General features: G+C 40.2%; 1 protein-coding gene across 4 annotated transcripts in view; it reads left to right on the forward strand.

Moving 5' to 3' along the window:
• SSBP2 (single stranded DNA binding protein 2) overlaps positions 1–20,420 on the forward strand; it is a 123,812-nt gene that overhangs the window by 27,818 nt on the left and 75,574 nt on the right. For all 4 annotated transcript variants that reach the window (XM_058043841.1, XM_058043842.1, XM_058043843.1 and 1 more), the window contains exons 2-4: positions 3,106–3,178; positions 7,300–7,361; positions 8,986–9,070. In XM_058043841.1, the coding sequence (XP_057899824.1) occupies positions 3,106–3,178; positions 7,300–7,361; positions 8,986–9,070 (220 nt within the window). The remainder of the gene's footprint in view (positions 1–3,105; positions 3,179–7,299; positions 7,362–8,985; positions 9,071–20,420) is intronic.

Consider the following 20,420-nt stretch of genomic DNA (forward strand, 5'->3'; position numbering starts at 1 on the left):
GTTAGCAGCATAAAGGCTCTTGGTGACGGAGGAAGTGGTGGGAACACTTGTGTGATGTGCAGTCTTAGTCTTTTGGTTTGGAATTGGGTGAGTTCTCCATGCTTCCATCAATGGAAACAGCGCTGCAAGGCTTGAGTTGTAAGTTCTCATTAAGCTAATTGCATCTCCCCATCTTTAAAATGTAGGAATGCAATTTCCACGGCACAGTTAGAGGAATTACTGTTTATTTCATGGTAGTATTCTGATAAATGCTTGACTTGAACCACTTAAATGGTTCTTTTCTGTGGAATCCAGTAGCTGCTTGTGGGATGTAGGAATGCCTTGTCCAATTAGAGCAGGAACTTCAGGCAAAGTGCACCAGGTTAGCAACATGAGTCAGACAGTAACCTTTTTTGTTTGTTAATGGAGTGAATGCATCATCAGGGTACAGATGAATGTGTGCTCTAATTGTCTTGGCAGGGAGGAGGGAGCTCTGGCCTGTGTCATGTCTTTAGCAGAAATTACTGCAGCATTGTCATAAATTGATTGGAAATATTTTTTCCTCACATTACTCATGGGATGTCAACAAGTATGCAAACGTGAAAATTCGACATATGTCTGCTTGCTGCTTCCGCACGGTTTCTCACACCAGTTTAATGAGTAAAAACTGTCTTTTCTTAAAACATCACTTCAAACTCAAGTCTTTTGGTGTTGAAGACCACCTCACTAATACTTTCGTAGTCTTGTGACAGGATGTGAAATAGTTCATTAATTTGTTCATTGCACACACTTGAACTGTAGCTTCGTTTTTGTCTTTTCTGTTCCTCGCCTGTCGTTACAGTTTGTAATTTTGGTATTCCTCCTTGTTACACAATGTTGCACCTTTTTGGGCGTCTCTCTGTCTTTCCTCAGAGTATCAGTTTCCCACTGATCCTTCCTTGTGACACAGGGAAACCTCTTTTGATCTCTGCGATGAATGCATGTATTTTGGAATGAACCCATAACATAGTTGCATTCTGTAAAGGCTTCCTGAGAGCACAGTAACCAGGGCTGGGGCAGCCATACAGACCTAGTAAGACCCCATGGGGTTATTCTGTGCTGTGCTCTTGTGCCCCATCTGTGGTCCCACCTCTCCTGGCACAATCCTTGGCACTCTGGGATTTGCCACAGCTGGATCAACTCGGAAGCCTAAAGCCTTCTATTGAAATCTGCCACATTTACCCTCCACGCACTCATTAAACACCATTTCATTGCACTGCTGGTTTGTTTAGCCCAAGAGGTAACAGCATTTACACAGAGCTGGAGAGGTTAGCAGTTAGCATTGTGCTTAATTAGCACATTCTGTGTGTTTAGGTCAAAAGTTTTAGGGTTGTCTTGTTGTTGCAATGTTGAAATATCTTGTATTTTTGGAGTGGGAACAGTGGGGACAGGCAGGGACGTTGGGCTGTGCAGGAGCTCTCTGGAGGCACCCCAGAGTCCTGAGAGGAGGCACAAACCTCTCTGGGCATTAAAGCCTTGTGCTGTCAGTGTGGGCATCAAGGTGCCCCGTCTGCCAAAGCCTTCAGACCATGGCAGAGCTGTGGGGGTGCTGGAACCCCCGCAGCAAACCCGGGTTTGTGCTGCTCCACCTTCCTTGGCGGGCAGGAAGGATGTGATCACACAAACCCTTTTATCGGGGCTGCAGGCTTCATGTTTGGATCTGAACAAAAAAGGGACTCTCATAAGACAGATGAGGTGCTTTAAAGCATAACTGGGTGTTCAGGATGTATGGGCTGTGGCAGAAAAGCGTTTCTTCTCTGTCTCTTACATCTGTCTTAGATTTTGTCTACAACATTTATTGCTTAAAATTTGCATGGAAGTTGAACTGGGAAGAATTAAGTCAACTCTTAAGAAATCCTCTCCCCCCACAGTACTTAGAGAGTTCAAACTGAAACTAGTCACATGTTTAAATTATATATATTTAATTTGAGAAAAAAGTACATCTTTGCTTTTGAAGTTGGACAGAGAGTAAAGTAATATGTGTATGTATTGCATGCACAAAGTACAAACAACTAGTGAAAACCATTTTTGGGGAAGATCTCTGAGATTTTAAAATCTCACACTTGATAGGTCACTGCAATAATTACTGCTCCAGCAGAGCCTTGATGACAGTGATCACAGAGAACATGGCATTGGGTTTTGAAGAGGAAGACAAGTCCTCTCCCTCTCTTCTTTGTGTAGCTGTCTACAAGTTTTTGAAAATTAATAGGGAGAATTTTTAAAATAAGCATTGCTGCGTATTACTACATGCATTCAAATATATTTAACTTCTTAGAAACAGTGCAGGTAGCATATATAAAAGACATCCTCCTTCTCCTTCTCCTTCTCCTTCTCCTTCTCCTTCTCCTTCTCCTTCTCCTTCTCCTTCTCCTTCTCCTTCTCCTTCTCCTTCTCCTTCTCCTTCTCCTTCTCCTTCTCCTTCTCCTCCTCCTCCTGGACAGCCTGGAGGCTTGCAGACAGACAAGCAGGAGGCTCTGGGGAGTCAGCTGGAGCTGTGGCAGTCATTTGTAGCTCTGCTGCCATCAGAGCCCAGGTCTGGATGAATTTCAGGATCTGTTTTCCGTTTGCTGCAGAGCTGTGGTTGTTTGGCCATGCCCTGCATCAAGGCTGCCATTGCTTCTCCTGATGCAGCCTGAAGTTTCCATGTTTTTTGGAAAAACCACAGGGCTATTTTTCAAGAGTGCTAACAGCTTGACACATTCCACATGCTAAGAAAGCTGACCTGGAAAAGCAATCAGTGACGCTGTATGAATATATTGTATTTACAGTAAGCATGCTCACTCAGAGCAGCGCTGGGTCACTTGTTAGCTCACTGGGCACTTGTCCAAATATTAAAAATGTTGACATTAAGTAATTTGGGGGCTTAATAACATTTTAATTAATGACTATTTAAACACCTCTGGTCAGATTGACCTGCATGTCTAGTTGAAAAATTCTGGTAGAGGTAATAGATTTGGCACTTCATTACTTTGTGGTTTGTGGAAGGCAGTGGGGCATATCTCAAACTTGTGATAATCCTTTATTTCTGAAGTAGAGGAGCAAACAAATGCACAATTCTAAATATTGTCCTTTCTGTTTATTTTTCAGATTAGCACTGTACGTATATGAATATCTGCTCCATGTAGGAGCACAGAAATCAGCTCAGACATTTTTATCAGAGGTGAGTTTTTTACATGACTTCTGAGGGCTTGCAAGTGAAATAAATATGATTTGGTCTAGAATAAGAGCAGTGAAAACCTTGGGTATCAGTTTGCTTCAATCTGCTGTTCCTTATCCTCCAGAACACAGTTTGCTATGTCATTTTACATGATCTTTTGTGACTGTTTTTGCTGTGGTTTGTAATCCCCATTCTACACTGGGGAAGATTAATCTATTTTCTCTAATAAGTGGGCATGCTGGAGAACACTTCAGTGGTACTCAGTTTTGATGACCTTTTAACTTACTATTGATATCTCTGATTGTGAATGATGGGCCCTTCTAAATGTATTTTACATCCCACTGTCATACACTATCAGTTCTCCTTCTCTGAAGCACTGCTGATCTCTCTCTGCTCTCACCATGCTTTTAACCACTTCACTTCTTTTCATCTGTTGAATCAATGATGGCCACAACCACTTAGGTCCTGCTTTTTTAAACACTTTCAACTGCTAATGGAATTTTTACCTTTACACAGTAGTTTTGGGATTTTTTTAAGAGTATTTTCAAAGACTTTGTATGCATCTTGTGAAGGTTGAAGTAAATTGTGTCTCATCAGCATTTTACTTTTGCCCTAGGATAAAAATGTATGCTGAACACATTGAAGTCTTCTGGGTTTATTATTGTTTTTTATCTTTGACAAGAACATATAAGATAATTACAACAACAACACTAATTGATAATAATGACAATAGCGTAGTAGTAGTAGTAGTAGTAATAGGAATAGTGAGCAGAAGTTGGGAAAAAATAGGCAAGATATTGTCCTAGGAACATTTGCTGCTTTAAGTGATCCTCCTCCAAAAACTAATTAAATTATTATGCTGATGATGACATTTTGGAGATGGAAGAGGGGAAAATGAAAATCCAGAGAGTTGTTTGTGATGTTCACACAAAACTGACAAAGCACAGATAAGGAAAAAGGGTAGGATTGTAGTAGGATCGGTTTACATTTATAATAAAGCATGTTTTTGACAATTGTTTTATCTCTGTGGTAAAACACTGGAAAAATAAGAGAAAATAATGTAGAGTATCATCTTGGCTTTTCCAAAACAGCTGTCATTTGTAAATAATGCATTGCACAAGGTAAATTTTGCTCACTTTGTTTTTATGATGTTTTTGCAAAATGAACTGTTGGCAGAAGCATAGCTGGTATGACATCTGGATTTCCTGAAAACATTAAATACAGTGTCTGGAAACTCAGCTTTTAGAACTTATTCAGTCTTGAGTTACAGAGAAGTTCTCAGGTCTGAACACTGAAACATAAGGATATATCAAATCTTTAAAAATAAGACTTGTACTCACCAAGAGGTGGTAAACACAGGTCGGGGACAATTAGTAGTGCCCAGAGTGGGTATGAGGTACGAGCTGTGAGTTTATTTCCCTCACTGATTAGCAGTGCAGGTGGGTAAATGTGCTGGCAGTTCTTGTGAACGGTTCTGTGACTGCTGGGCTGGATGCTCTCTCAGTTTGGGTGGGTTTCATTTTTAAGTTAAACAGTTGAGATTAAAGCTGAGTGTTGGGGCTTAAAAGAAGAGCACACGCAGATTGTCTGAGCTGTAGGGCAGCCAGTGGTGGATAAAGGTTAAGAGCCCTCTCTCACAGATCTGCCAGGGACTGTGACTCAGAGGAATGGGACCATATTAAAGGAAAATAGAAGTTGGATATCCATGAATCCGCTGTGATACTCTGTAACTTAGGGATGGTTGTCCTCAGCATTCCAGTGTTTTTGTCATGCTTTTGTGTCTAGTTTGACTTTTGTATGCTTCTCTTGAAGACCTGATTTTTATCCCACGTATTTTCTATCCTGGAAATCAGATTCCAGCCTTGGATAATGCCATTAGCCTGGCCTGGACATGGTTGGTGGGCATTTCCCATTAATCATTCTCTGGCTTTGAGCTCAATCATACTTGACAATGAAGTTTTTTTGTTGGTGGTGGTGGTGGTGGTTTTTTTTGTTTGTTTGGTTGGGTTTTTTTGTTTTTTTGGGGTTTTGTTTGTTTGTTTGTTTCATAAATAATAATTCTTCATAAGTCCCATTGATCAGACAGACTGCATCTGCTATGTTAGACACAAGTACGGATATTTAAAACAAAACAAAACAAAAATCCTTTAAAAGAGTCCCAAACTTCCACATTCCCTTCAGTCTCCTCCTCCCAGTCAGTTTCTCAAGATGACATATGTCCCAGGACCCACAAAAGACCTGAATTGGGTAATTTCCTCACCAGGCCCTGCTTTGAAGAAAACAATCACTGCTTAAACATAATGTGGGTGTTCTTCACAGACATAATTTTTACTGCTAAGCAAATGAAATTTCTGCTTCAGGAACCCCTTTTTCATTCTGGTGGTACAATGCATCTCTTCATTATGTGATTTTGAACCTTCTCAGAGGTACTGTGTGTTCCTGATTATTAATACAAGTCTTTCCAAGACATTCCCAGGGTGCATGAGGAGCAGCTGTTCCTCAGAGAAGTGTATTTGAAGAGTGTGTCATACCTTTGTAGTGGCTTTGGCTTCCAAATGTTCATCACTTTTTCCTGCCAGCACTTTAGGAACTTTAGGCACTTAAGCACTTCAGGAACTTTGTGAAATATGTTTTTTGTGTATTAGCTACTGTGTGAGGGATGTTGGTTTTCATTCTGCCAGCTTTACCAACTCAAGTGATAGTGACTCAATGTTATCTTCATAGACAATTTAAAATAGCATAATTATTTTTAAAGAGTTGTGTTCATATAATCTGCATTAGATTTGAGGTTTTCTATATGGATTTTCCATGTAAGTCCAAGCAACATTTTAGGCATATGAGCTACATATTCTGTATTGACAAAACTTGCATGGGTTTGAATTTCCTAAGAACTGGATGTGGAAATCAAGTGCAAGTTGAGAATCTTAAGTCTCTCTAAAAAATGCCAGCTTTAGGAAGGACCCTGGCAGTATGAACACTATATCCACCTTTAATAGTATGCTTTTATGTATTTTTACATATTTGTATATAGATCTGTCACTTTAAATTTCTTTGATATTAAGGCTGTTTAAGCATTTAATTAAAATAACCTTCTTCTTGTCTGCCATTGCTTCTATCTATAGAGAAGAATATGGTTTGTGCTGTTTACAACTCCTTTTTAAGAGAGTTGGACAGGAAATTATGCTGTGTGTCATTGTAACTAGAGGAGTTTGCAGTGCACACAATGCAAAGTATGCACCAAAGATCCACCAGGTTCTAACATGAGACATTCTTCTGGACAGTGTTGTGTGGGCTTTGTGATAGCCCAAACTATTAAATTTTGGAGTTAAGGACAAGCTACCGACTGGCATTGAAAAGGTGGTTGTGTGATTATAGTTAGGGTACCACATTTGGAAAGTTTTGCAGAGAAACAGATGCTGTTGCTGCGATTGGTGTTGTCTGATGGGTTCCCTGATCAACCACAAAAGTTTGATTTCAGGAGCTGACAGTTCCTAAACTGCATTTCCTTTGAAAAGAGCCCCAAGCAGACCCAGTTTCCGTGGTGGGAAGGAAGTCCCAGGCAGTAGAGGTGTTGAGGAGAGCAAGCCAGAGTAGCTGTGCGTGTTCCCTGGCGGGTGGGAGAGCTGGGTTGTGGCAGAGGCGCTGCCTCACTTAGGCCACATTACCTGCGACTGAAGCACTCCTAGAGGATTATAAAACACTGCTGGCCCTGGCTGCGGGGGGAAGAGTGCCACCTGCTGAATCCACAGCATCGCTCCTGTGCAAATGGGAAAAGATCTCAGCTTTCAACGGTACTTCATAATCACTTCTTTAATCATGCATTTTGGACCTTAAAGTAGTACACAATATACTCAGAATTAAAAAAAAACCCCAAAGAATAAAATTCTAAACTATGCTCCCCTAGCACAAGAGGAGCTTATTTAAAGGATCAGCTATATCAATAAATATAGAAAAGTAAGTAAATAGGGCATCCAAATTGATGACCATAAAGTGTCTCATAACTGTGGAATCTTCTCTTCCTCATCCTTTTTCTATCTGAATTATGTAGTATTTTTTAGTCACAATGATCAAATGCCAGCACAATGATCACAATGTACACCTCTGTTTTTATCATTTTATTTTAGATAAGATGGGAAAAAAACATCACACTGGGGGAGCCCCCAGGATTCTTGCATTCCTGGTGGTGGTAAGTACCAGTTTTCTTCTCCTCTGATTTTCCTAGAATATATTGATGTCCAGTTCCAGCTGCTGGAGGCAAGAAATTCAGGTGAACACAGTAAAAAAAAAAAAAAAGAGGATCAGGATTAAGGAGCATTCTCTTGTTAAGGAATAAAATAACAGAAAATTAGATACAGAAAACGAAATAACAGAAAAAGATACTGGATATTGGATACAGAAAAAAAGAAATACTGCATAGAGCTTTGATAAGAAAGGAGGTGGCCTGGCTTTCCTTCTTCACCACCTTCCAGCACATTTTGCAGCTAAGGGGTCATTCTACATATCATAAATAGTTGCGTTTGGAAAGAAAACACAGTAAATACAGAGACTGAGTTGATGTGAGCTTGCTCAGTCTGCAGTCCACAGCTGTGTGTGTAGAATTCCCCAGGGGAGAAGAGTGCTCATAGGCAGTGCTGTGTAGCCATGGTATTTATTCATTATTTTAGTCTATCCAAAAGCCTGTGTTTGAAGAAATGCAGAAGTGCAGAGAATATGCCCAGCTGTCAGGAGTACAAGAATTCACAGGTTTGGAAATGGTCCCATTTGAACCCAAGTGATTTGCACAGCTGCATGGGAAGTGGGGTATCCTTCTTTGGCCATTCTTTCACAGCCCTTGCTGTGTGATGGAAGCCTGGCAAGAACGTGTCCCTTTTATCCCTAATGTCTGCATTATCCTTAATTTTGATTGTCTGCAGCAGAGTGCTCAAATTGTCCATAAATCCCTATTATGGCGCTGGATTAAGTTATAGAGGATTAAGTCTAAACCAGTAAAAAACCGCTATGAAACTCCAACAAATTTTATTATTCAAATATATTATTAAGTCATTCTAGCATAGACACAGTTTCATTCCAGAAACTTTGTGGTAGAACTGATTGGTATATAAGTATAGTTGAAGGAGTTTGTGGGGAAGACCAATGGGATCATGTGCCATGATACCCTTCCTTTTATTCTTTATGACCTAAGAAGATGCCCATGCATTTTTTGTGCTTGCCCAGGCATCAGATTCTCAGGGAGCTTTGGTTTAAGCACAGCACTGGACATTTGTCCACAGAAGCTGTGGCTGCCCCATCCCTGGAAGTGCCCAAGGCCAGGCTGGATGAGGCTTAGGGTAACCTGGGATAGTAGAAGTTGTTGGAGACTGGATGGGCTCTAAAATCCTTCTAATCCAAATTGTTCTGTGGCTTCAGGAACCTTGACCATGGAAGGGTTCCCAGTTTTCTTTCCTTTCCATATTATTACGAATTCATTCCTTCCCATGCTTTGTGGAAGTTGTTTGAGCAGTTTTTGGAGGGATAAGATTAAATGCACAGTAATACACGTTGTATTCATATATATTACACCAGATTCTTGGTGTGTGGTGCAGTGGTGTTAAAGGAGTACAGCACTGCTTGCCTCAGAGATCAGATGGCAGGGCTTGTTCCTCACAGATGATTTACAATTCTAAATTCTTCCTTAGAGGGGAGTGTTCTCATTCTTTGGAGAGACAGTGATGTTTCTGTATAGGAACATCCATGTGGGGTGTGTGTATGCCATAAAATGCTCGTGAGATGACAGTGACACTCTCACCATCCCTGTAACCTCTCCCTTGCAGTGTGTTCTGGGATCTCTACTGTGCAGCTCCAGAAAGACGAGAAACATGTGAACACTCAAGTGAAGCAAAAGCCTTTCATGACTATGTAAGTTGTGTCTGTCTTTACCATGGCTTCATTAACTGTGCATGTATAAATGTGATAGAGAAGTATTTTGCACTGCAGTGGCTCAAAAACACAGGTGTTGTTTATATGTAACTCCCAGTTTCCTAGGGATACTTTAGAAGTAGGAGTTCCTAATTCTTTATTGCCAGCACGATATGGGTGACTCCTGGAAGCTGTCTCAGAGATCAAGGTGCTGTCCTGTGTGTTAATGCAGAATAAAGAGTGTCCTTCTGTCCCTCATGCCATGGACACATGAGGCTGGTCACAAAGGCACAGGACTGATGGAAACATGGATGTGACCTGCCCAAATATCTGTGTTCTGTCAGTGCTAAAGAAAAGACTGTTCTGTAGATGGAATTGATCTCTGGCTTCTGTCAGCACCACCCTGGCTGAAACTGGGGTGGTTCATATGTTTTTGTATCCTGAAATAGCCTGGAGATTTTTCACCCTAATAAACAGTCAAGCAACGTAGAATAAGTTAAATGTAAAATCAGCTGGTCAAAGATAACAGGAGGAATAAAGGGTAGAAGTTTCATGACAGTTTTGCTGCCTTTGGGACTTCATTCAAAACACGACAGGGGAGTCTTGAGTGAGAGGAGTTCTCACAATACAACTGTGAAACCTCTTTCCTTGAGTCTTTTCCAGGTCTGTCTCACAAATAGTGTCTACTTACTGCCAAAACATATTTCTACGGACAAAACTGACATTAGACTGTTCTATCCCAGTGTCTTATAAACACAGTTTGGGAACAACAGAAATGATTCAGCAAAGTGACCATTTTGCATTTTCTGTTGTCAAAATCTGGTAATGGCTTGGCATCCTACAGTGTGTGAGCTAAGGGTGATCTTGCCTTCTTGTTTATTTGCAGTAAACAACATCTTAGACTCTGAATGTATAATCAGCACAATCAGAGATGTCCAGCATCTTTCACCAATGTCTCTTTAACACCCTGTAGTGGTGATTAAATTGTGAGGGTGACTGGTTAAGGAGCTTGGACAATGTTGCACAGTCATGTCCAGGCTATGCTGACCACTAAACATAATTAATGAAAGAAATAATTATCAGAGAGAGAAACAAAGTTTTAAGGACGTCTTGTACCCACAGAGTTGTTAAGGTCAGCCAACTTAGCAAGGTACATTCCTCAAACTAAAAATTAGGTATCTCTTGCAAGCACAATACTTGTGGTCATTTTGTCCTAATCTGTTGTAAATAAAAGTTGTTGGAAAAAGAAAAGACTTAGCTATTAGTATTAGCTACTTAGTATTTTGTTTCCTTGTTATTAGAGGAAGGTTTAGTTCCTCACTGAAGGAGCAGTTGTTTTACAGGAATAGTGTAAGACCGTGAGGAATGACATTAGAGATTTAAATCTGGGCAGATCCAAAGCACAACAGTTGACTTCAGTGGAGGACATTGTGTTCTCAAAATTCAGTGTACGTAACAAACGCCAAAAATTCAAAAAATGTAAATATTGTTATGAAACAAAATTGTGAAACAGAACGATCAGCAAGAGGAAATTTTCAGGGAAAAAGTATTTGGAGTCTAAAAGGAGTCCACAAACGTTTCAGCTCAGGAGAGTTTAACTGATCAGTAAGTCCACTATTGAGTCTAAATTTAGAGGTATACTAGGTATTTGGGTAGGTGAATCAAAGTAGTTAGAAACCTCCTTTAGCATGTTCCATTAGCGTTTCTACAGGCCTTGGATATTACATGGCCTTACTGCTCATTTATGATGTGTATTGTCATAATTCAAGAAAAGTGAGAAACTGCAAGTTCAGTGTATCCTACAATTCTGTGATTGAATATTTAACTTACTGTATAAAGTCATGCTTGATGAAGAAAAGATAAAATCATGGTATGATTCTATTTGCACATCAAGACAGGATGAACATTTATTTTAGAAACAGTTTGATTTACTTCAGAAATTTATTTGCCTAGTGTTTTCTTCCTAATGCGGGAAAAACGCTGCATTGTTTTTGTCACAGTTGGGATAAATTCATTTAATCCCTCACAAGACTCACAATGCTCCTTGTTATCGCTTAGGTTTCACTTAGGTTTTGCTTAGGACAGTCTTCATTATGATTTTTGTGTCTGGTATTTTAAGGTAGCATTTTAAGGTAAGCTCATGTCAAAAAACAAGAAAGTGGTATTAGGATATAGCCAAGCAGATCTCACGGCAGAGGACGATGAACATGCAGTGAGTGAAATCCTGATCCACACAGTGTCCTGCCATTGGCTGTGGAGAGGTCAAAATCCCACCATCAGTGGGAACCCTCAGAAGCTGCTGCTGGATTCTTCCTCCTGCCGAGCCTGCCAGGGCTGCTAAATGAAAACTCTGCTGCTACATTGCAGGTCAAGTAGTAGAGCATTTGTAGCTGTGCTGTCATATCTAAAAACTGTTATTGTACGTACAAAACAGCACAGAAGGCTTGTTTATTAATTCATGCGAGCAATTCAGAATTCTTTATTAGGCATGTGTTCCACTTGACCTAAGAAAAACCGTTCCTGCTGAAGGGGTGCGTGGTCTGGCTGCTGCAGACATGGCAGCTGTAGCTGAGTGGGCTGTGTTTGGAGAGGAAATAATCTTGTCTTTGCTTTTGTGAAGAGAGAAAGGCTTAGGAATGCTTGATGGAGGAGGAAAGCACTTGCAGATGATTTAATGATTTGGAAATATTGCTGCCTCACTCAACATAGCTGCGAGTCAGGCAGGAACACACAGGTTGACTCATGAAATGAATGCGCAGAAAAACTGAGTTTCTTCAAGTTTACTTACAAGCTTTACATTATCTGAAATGCAACTCTGAGGTCAATGCCGTTTGATTTCTCTCTCCCTTCAGACAGTGTGTTGTGGCTTGCAGCACTACAATGCTCATCTTACTAAAAATCCACTAAATAGAAAAGCAAACCCCAATTCTGGCTTTATAGAGAAGATTTTCCATACTCATCCTGAGTTTAAGTATTTGTAGTTCCCCCGTATTTAAAATGGATTTTATGTTTATTTTCTGTCAAGATTTATCACTGGATATGTTTCCTTCTGAGTGAACAGGGTTATGAACTGATTAGGTACATTTTTATCATTTTTTTTAGGCTTGAAAAAATGCATGTCATGAATGTGGATGTGCTGGATCTGGGAGATAGCTCCTGGCCTGGAAGTTTTACGATATATCATGTAGAATTGGAAATTGTTTCAGGTGACTCAGGAAAGAAAACTGTTGCTTGCTCACCCAGCCTGTTAATACTGCAGGCATTTCAGTAGGAGTAGCTTCATTTGAAGCAGAAAAATCCCCGTGATTTTTTTCCAGGTACCTGTTACTTTACTTTTTCCTGGAGGAACATTTCTGCACACTTTGAAGTCTTGTGAAAAATCATGTACATGGATGGTCTGAGGCAAAATTCAGTCTTCACTGTAGAATGGTTTCTTCACCTCTCTAGTTAAGAGCTCATTTTTCCACATTTTGAGATCTTCTGCTGGGAGAAGCAAGTTCCAACATGCAACTCTTCCCACTTCTTTCCAAGCTGAAAACTGTGTCCAACAGGGGAAACAAAAACTGGATTTTTAGTAGTATCCCATGTTCTGATGGCCACAAACGACCATTCTGCTCTTCCTCAGGCCTGGACATTCATCCCCATCTCTGGGTTTGAAAGGGGTGGTACCTGAAAATCCTTCCTTACAAGATGCTTTCTGTACATAGCAGTTAAAATATTTTTACTCTCCAGAAATTCCAGTGCTCCTGTTATCTCATACTCCTGGCAGTGGAAGATTTTCCATGTGGTGCTGGTGCAAAGAAGGGGTACACTGTTTCTCACATGTAGCTGTATTAAAATCTTGATTACTTTCCAGTTAAGGTTTGATTAGTTCTCCACAGCTCTTTGAAAGATCACTTCTGCTATAGGCAATGGTGTCTGGTTTGTGTTTGTACCTCCCAGAAGAATTCCAGATAATGCACAGGGTAGCAAACCAGAGACACTCCTTGATCCAGAGACTGAAATGAGCTGGGCCCACATCCCCTCTGCCCTGTTGGCACAGTTCAGTGCTGAGCTCTGTGACAGAGGGTTGTAGAGTGCATCAAAAACAACGCTGTCATTGGTTTTGTCGAGATTATTCCTTTTAAAGGTCATAAGTAGAGAAATAGAATTTTCCTAGAAGTTGCTGAGCAGAGTGTTTGGACATTTGAGGTGCATGCTCAATCTCTGTGCACCTCTCTCCAGAAAAGTTGGGTCTCTGCATTTATTTCTATGTTTTATGGGGAGAGAAATTACTTTGTTCTCTACACCCATCTCACTTCAGCAGAACTAAGAGGCACTTGCACACCCTAAATGCCCCAAGTCTCCTTAACTTATCATTATCAATACTCAGTATTTGAGGAGTTGTGAATACTTTTATGTCTATTTTGGACTACAGATTACCATGAAAAGCCCATGAGATTGTTCTCCCAAAAGAACTGTTTTGTTTCTGGTTTCATTAAACTGCTGTCCTCCTTCTCTGCCTTTTGTGCATCAGGGGTGGAGGAACTTGTTTTCATTCTTGATTGTCTGACCCATCTCTTGCTACTGCAACCTTCTGCTGGCAGCCTTGCTAGGGCAGCTTTTGCTTCTAGCTTTATTGCTGAAAATGGAATTCTATGTCTGCTTTCCAGCTGTCAGTTTCTGTAGAGAATGCATTTTAAACTCCTTCTGCTTAAAACAGAAATTAAGGGAAAAAACTCCCCATCATCCTTATCCTCCCCTAGAAGGGCAAAAAAAGACAAGTTGTCCTGCTTTGCTCCAGGGCTTTTGTTCCAGAGGCAATGCTGCAGATCTGAGTTACCTGTTAGTTCCTTACCTGAGTTCCACAAAGTTCTGGAAGGCCATTTGCATATTTACTGATCATCACTAAGTCAGTGATTTCACCCTCAGAATATGTTCTTCAGACTATTGATTTGTCTACTCTGTAAGATACCTCCGGTATCCAGGTAGAGAACAGGTTATTTCTTAAAAGTAGAAGAAATTTATCAAGTGGCTATAGCATTCTTTTTGTAGTTAATAGGGAACTGAAAAGAATTTCCTCTCATACATTCATTGTTAAAATTATATTCTTTCTTTTTGTGTAAGAAGTATTCATATTTAATTTTGAATGAAGTGGCTTTCTTTACTGCTCTTTTCATTCTGTGGAGATCATGTCTCACAGTGTTCAGGTAAAATATGTTCTTAGATATGGAAACCCGGAGAAAACAAGGAATTTGCTTTTGCTTTGAAATTCCATACCTGAACACATTAAGTAAATCCATATGGTTAAAGACTGCACAACAGTAAACAATTAACAAACCATATTTTTTGCAGAATACTGTTTGGTGTAATCTCCCAAGGTGGTGCATCCTTGACTTTCTCGTGTGTGCAGCCCAAAATGCAGTGAATGTGAAGAACTGGATAAATGTTTAGGATTCTTGACCTTGGTGTAGGACACTGTTTTGTCTGCATGAAGGCCAGTGTCATGGCAGGTTTGGGGAAGACAGGGTGGGTCACCACCTCAGGGTCTTACATAGAATTTACACAGGTGAGCTGGGCTGCCTCAGTCTCCCTTCTCCTTAATTTTATTGCTCAGTAGCTGTTCATTAATAGTGTGGAAAAGGATTGGTTAAAAGCTTGCTCCATCTCTCAAAGTCTGCAAACAACATTGCCTGGTGTCAGGTGTGAATATCAGAATATTGCACTGGATCTCCAAGAGTATGAGACTGGTTTTGGCTCACCAGAAGTTTTTCGAAGTTGAGCAATTGGTACTCCCCTTGGATTGCAGAGACTTTGCAGGAAAATCAGGATTAATTTCCTGTTTCCTACTAAGAAATTCCCCAGTTAAATTATTGTTCTTATATTTTCATGAAGGGGGAAGATGTGCTTGTACTGCTCATACCATCCTTCTTCATCATTCCTTCCCATAAATTAGTAGAAAATAAAATGGTGGGATTAGAACTGCTCTGTGTCACAAATGTTAATTGTAAGCTCTGATACAGAAATGTGTTGCTTCTTACAGCCAACATAATTTTTCTCTTTATAGAGGTAATTTCCCAGGTAATTTTGTGCATTTCTTCTCTTTTAATGTGAGAATTCAGCCACTTGTTTCAGAGAGCGCAAGCAGCATTTCCTCCCCAAAATTCCAATTGCTCTTCTTTGAGTGAATATTTAATTTCCTTGGAATTTAGAAGTAAAATAGTTAATTAGTTTGAGCTCAGTGGAAGCCTCACAGAGGATAAGGAACCACCATTTCCCCAAAGGTAATTTAGCTCCTCTTTCATGGTTCCCAGAGGGAGGCAGTGGACACATTTCTTTCTTTTCCCTCTTCTCTAACAACCATTTTAGCTTAACTTCCATTGAAAACAATGGGAGATAACAGCCATTTTAATGAGGGCAGGCTGTGGGAACATTCTGTGTGAAAAACAGTATTTATTTAGAGTGGAGCACCAAAAACATTTATATACACTGTATGCAGAACCATGCCAAATCCATGAAAGGGGACAAAATTTGGGTTTCTTTTGCTTGGAGGAGAGGAGGGGGATGTGAAGGCACAGGAAGTTAAGGGAGAAGTGAGTGGTTGAGGAGATAATGTGGAATTCACAGGGTGAGACTGAAAGGCAAAGGGAAGTGGCTGGAATGCTCAGGCTGCTTCACAGCCTTCTAGAGTAGCTTAACTTTAAACAAAAACACAGGTAAAATGTGGTCGTAAGTTTTTTGGGGTTTTTTTTGTTTTTTTTTTTTTTTTTTTTTTTTTAAACATGGATAGACAGACTGTTAACTTACTAGATACTTTAGTTCTTGACAGGTGTCTCCGTGGATTCATTTCTCTTCATTCTGAAGTCAGGGGCTTTCTTTATAATTAAAATAAAGCTGAGGTCCTTCTGCTCTAAAGATGTGATGTGTCATTGTCTGGAAGGAGGCTCCACAGGAAATTTCTGACCAGTTCAATGGAAGTCCCAGGGCAGTGCAATTTCTTTTCCTGTGTGGTTGTCCTGATGAAGAACTTTCAACTTCAGCCGTTTCTTAGAGTAATGTTGTTAAATGTATCCTGTGTAAAATGTCTTGCAATTGAATGAACTCTGCTCATTCAAATTTTAATTTTTTCATTTGCTCGAATGGATTATTTATGCTACCATAGTGAAAGCTGTATTGCAGTTTAAATTTTAAATTTTACCATTTGGAGTGAACTTAAAATCAAGGTTTCAGAGGAGAGAGATATTTTTTTCTTTTACAAATGAAAGCACTTACACATATACACACTTCATAGGATGTGTTTAATTCTCAAATTATTCAGTATACAGAAGTGCAAACCTTCTGGATTTTAGACATTGCGTCAAAAGCTGTAGAAGCCTCACTTATTTGGAATTTATTTCATCTTTAATATTGAGAAGATACAGTCTCCTGTAAGTTTAGGTAGCATTGAGAAATGTCCTGTTTCCAAACTTTTGTTTTAGTAATTGTTTTAGAAACATTTTATTTGTCACTGTTGACATACAGATCATCCTTACTCATGGCAGAGTGCACGTAATATGTTCTTACAGCACTCCAGAACATCACTAAAAGAGGTCAAGCTGTAGCTTAGTAACACTGGGAATGTTAAATGGACTAACTCAGAATGTAGAGCTGGACATTTTCTGGCATTAATATTTAACACTGATTGTACATAATGCCTTACATCAACAGAGCACAAACACTTGATCAATAGGGAGCAAGTGCTGGGTTCAGCCTTGCCAGTGCTTGCTCCCTCTGCTGACTCTTCCTCCCCCTCGTGCTCTTCCTCCTGTGGTTCATCTTCCATAGAGGGTCCCTCCTGATGTTTATGGTTCAGGGTTTGCACAGTCCCACTTCAGCTGGTCAGATCTCCTTGGGCTGAGGACAAGGGCATTTTGTGCCTTTGCAGGGATGCCATTTGGCTTTTGCCTTTTTTCTTTTCTATCTTCTCTGTATTCTTTGCACATTTATTTGTAGCTCTGTAGCTTATTGTATCAGTGGCTAGATTTCCCAGTAATTTTCTCTGGCCTTTCCCTAAACAAAAAGAAAGATGTGAGAGCTCCAAGCCCCAGGGGTACAAAGCCCCTGTGCTTTCTTGGCTCTTTCCTGGCTCCCAAGGTTGAGAGCAGCTCTTGGAGATAATGTCATGGACAAAGTGCCCCAGTGCCAAGGGAGGGCTCCAGAGAAGGGGCTGGACCTGGGGGTGGGGAGTTGCATCACCACTTGTCCTCCTAATTGGTGCTTTTATCAAAGATACTGATTTCCTGACACCTGTAAAATGTGCTCACCCCTGTGGGATGGGCTTTTGTAGCCCATCCTTCCATAACTGCCCCTGAGGACCTCCAAATAAAGATCCACTTTTATAATACCTGTTTACTAAAATTGTCTTGAGGTTCATTTCCAGGCTGGGAAAAAAGGCAACAGCAGAGCTGCCTCTGGTGTGTGGCCATGCCTTTGTCTGCACCAGGTTAAGCACAGTTGCACTGATGGGAAGCATTTTCCTTTTCCTGTTTGCCCAGGCTGGAGGCACTTCGCCTAAATGCAATCTTCTTTAGCCTCATGAAAAGCAAAAGTGAAAGTGAGAGTCTTATGTCTGCACAATATGCCAAACACAGATTTTGTTATCAGCTTGACTGCTCCGTTAATACATCTAAGTGACTCATTTCAGACTTGCTTAGCACATTTCTGGAAAATCCAAGGACTTACAACTTCCATCTGCTCTCTAATATGATGAAAGATGAATCCTGAAGATCACAAGTTGCAGGAGACGTGCGGCTCTTAATAAGAACAGCTGAACAACAAATGCCGTATGAGAGGTGGTGAAAAGTGAAGTAATGAGGAGGAAAGGCAGGGAGGCCTCTGGAGGGAACACGGATATCCATGGCTGACTAGAACTGTCACATCCAAACACCACACTAAATATGAGATGCACATTACATAACATGAGTCACAGGGAGCAGATAATGGTCTTTTTGAATTTTCTGCAAAATTAAGGCCTAGGTGTTACAGGCACTTGTGTTTCCTTGGGCCTGCCCAGGATGTGGTGCTTGGGAAGAATCACGCAGCTCTGGATATTGGGGCATATTTAGAGGAGAGCTTGGAAATCTTGTTTCTTATTTTGAGATCTCTGCATTCTAAACATGATAACCACTGAAAACAGTAAACCTGTAGTGCATACAGACGGATGAAGTACAGCATTTCATCTCCATTTTCTCCCCTCCAGAGAAAAATGGCGGTTGTGGAATAATCAAAGCGAACAAAAAATATTTAACTTGACTTAAGGTGAAAGTCTGCACTGCACTCTGTCCTTGTAGCCTGTTTTATTGTGACCCCTCTTTAACTTCAGTGTACATCTTCAAAGTGCTGTCACAGCAACATCCACAGACTGGATTTATGCCACTTAGGGAGGATACCTGTAACTAAATTCAGATGCAGCAGTCTGTAACCCATCAGAGGCTCATTTACCCAAGAAAGTAGTTCTGTGCATAATTCACACCAGAAGAGGTGCATGACCTGTCTGGTTTCCTCTGACATAGGAAGTGGAAGACAAAGTTCTCTATAAGGTAGATAATAAATATTATGTTCTGAGACATAAAGGATCTGGAAAACATTTTCCAGTTCTGTTTTCAGGTCCGATTTCCATATTGCAAACCTAAATTTTAGTCTGAAATGTACTGAGATATTAAGTAGCAGATAATTAATGGAATAATTTAACCCCTGAGGTGAATTTTAATGTCCTTTCTTTTAAAAGAGTGGCAGAAAAATGCGTAGACTGCACATGCATAGAGTTGAGTGTGACATTTCACTTAATAAATCAGTTTTACACGAGTAGGATTTCAGTGAGATTTGTAAAGGCAGGCAGAGAGTCTCCATGGAGCACGGCCCCATTGGCTTGGTCCCAGCTCTGCACAGGTGTTGGGATCTGCCTGGACAGGTCCAGCAGCAGGATCAGGGACTCTGGCCCTCGCCTGGCAAACAATTTCATGGTCGAGTAGCATTTTATGTGTGAATACTCTGATTAGAGTCACACATGTTTGCAGTAGCAGGGTCACAGAAAACAGTACAAATGCAGTGGGTCATTCCTGTTTACTGTTCAGTTTTAGAGATATTCCTCTGTAGCAAAACGATTAATTTATTTCATCTGGATTTTTTTCTATGTATTTGAGGCAAAGACACCCTTTTCCAGTTATCTGTATTGTGAAGAAAATCTCAAATTTTCTGTTTACAAGGACAAAATTGTTAAAGAGCGGCTGCCGCTCCATCTTATGATCTAATTTATAGTATTTTATTTATTTTCCCCGTATTTTCATAATTTTGTGTTACTCTGTATACATAAGGTTTTTTGTGAATCCCACTTCCAATTGCTTTATTTTTATTGCTCCAGCTGCTGTCCCCCCACTGCTGTATGGAGAACATGTGCTGGATTTCCTCTTAAAAAAGTGTAGCTACTTGCTTGCTGTCTTGTCCTGATAATGTGCAGGATTTCTTCTTCCTGGAACAAGATGGATATTGTTATTTATTGTTGCAGCACTATAGTGTGTTAAGAGTTTTGTTGAAGCTCCTGTTCCCTAAATCATGTTGCTTAAATTGTACAAGGAACTAAGCTTTCATTATTGAAAAAAAAATCTTTTTCAGCCTGATTATTTAGAAAACATGATCTGAGTGAATGGTGGAAAATAATTAGGTACCAAAAGAAAGAAATTTCCTCAGTAAAGCTGACATTGCTTCTATTCAGTTTCCTGAATTCCAAATTAGCACAAGAAAATAGTATTGAAGGCTAAGGTGTCCAAGAGGGTGATTGCAGAAGAGGGCTTTAATAGGTTTTTCTTGTTCTGCTCTATTACCAGATGCTACTTCACCCCAAAGGGTAGTTCTTCAACATTGATCATTAATAAATCTACTTTTTTCTGTTGCCACTAGAACACACTAACACACGTAACTTTTCCATTTTGGTGCAATATGGGTAATAGGTTTAGAAAGGGCAACCTGTAGTTTAAGATTCTTTTTAAAAGCCTATTTTTGGTTGCTTTGTGTTTTCCTAAACTTCAGCAGTTGTGGCTGACTTGTCTTTCCACTATATCTGTCCATGAAATGTGTCAGTGATGCTGCTGTGGCACTCAGGCACCTCTCAAGCTATCTAGTGACAGAACTGGAGCTTTATGGAGGTGGTTTTTTATTAAATACCTGTGTTCAGCTGTGCTGTGCCTCTATCCCACATAGACACACAAATTTAGTTGTGCAGAACTTTCACATCCTTCCAGAAGAGTCTCAGACCCTGCCTCAGTCTTTGCAGTGTTTGTCAGTGGCAACTTTTTGGTTAGTTCATGCTTCTGGGTAAGAAAGCTCTCAAGAAACA

Source organism: Melospiza georgiana, chromosome Z (assembly GCF_028018845.1).
Source record: "Melospiza georgiana isolate bMelGeo1 chromosome Z, bMelGeo1.pri, whole genome shotgun sequence".
NCBI classification, from domain to species: domain Eukaryota; kingdom Metazoa; phylum Chordata; class Aves; order Passeriformes; family Passerellidae; genus Melospiza; species Melospiza georgiana.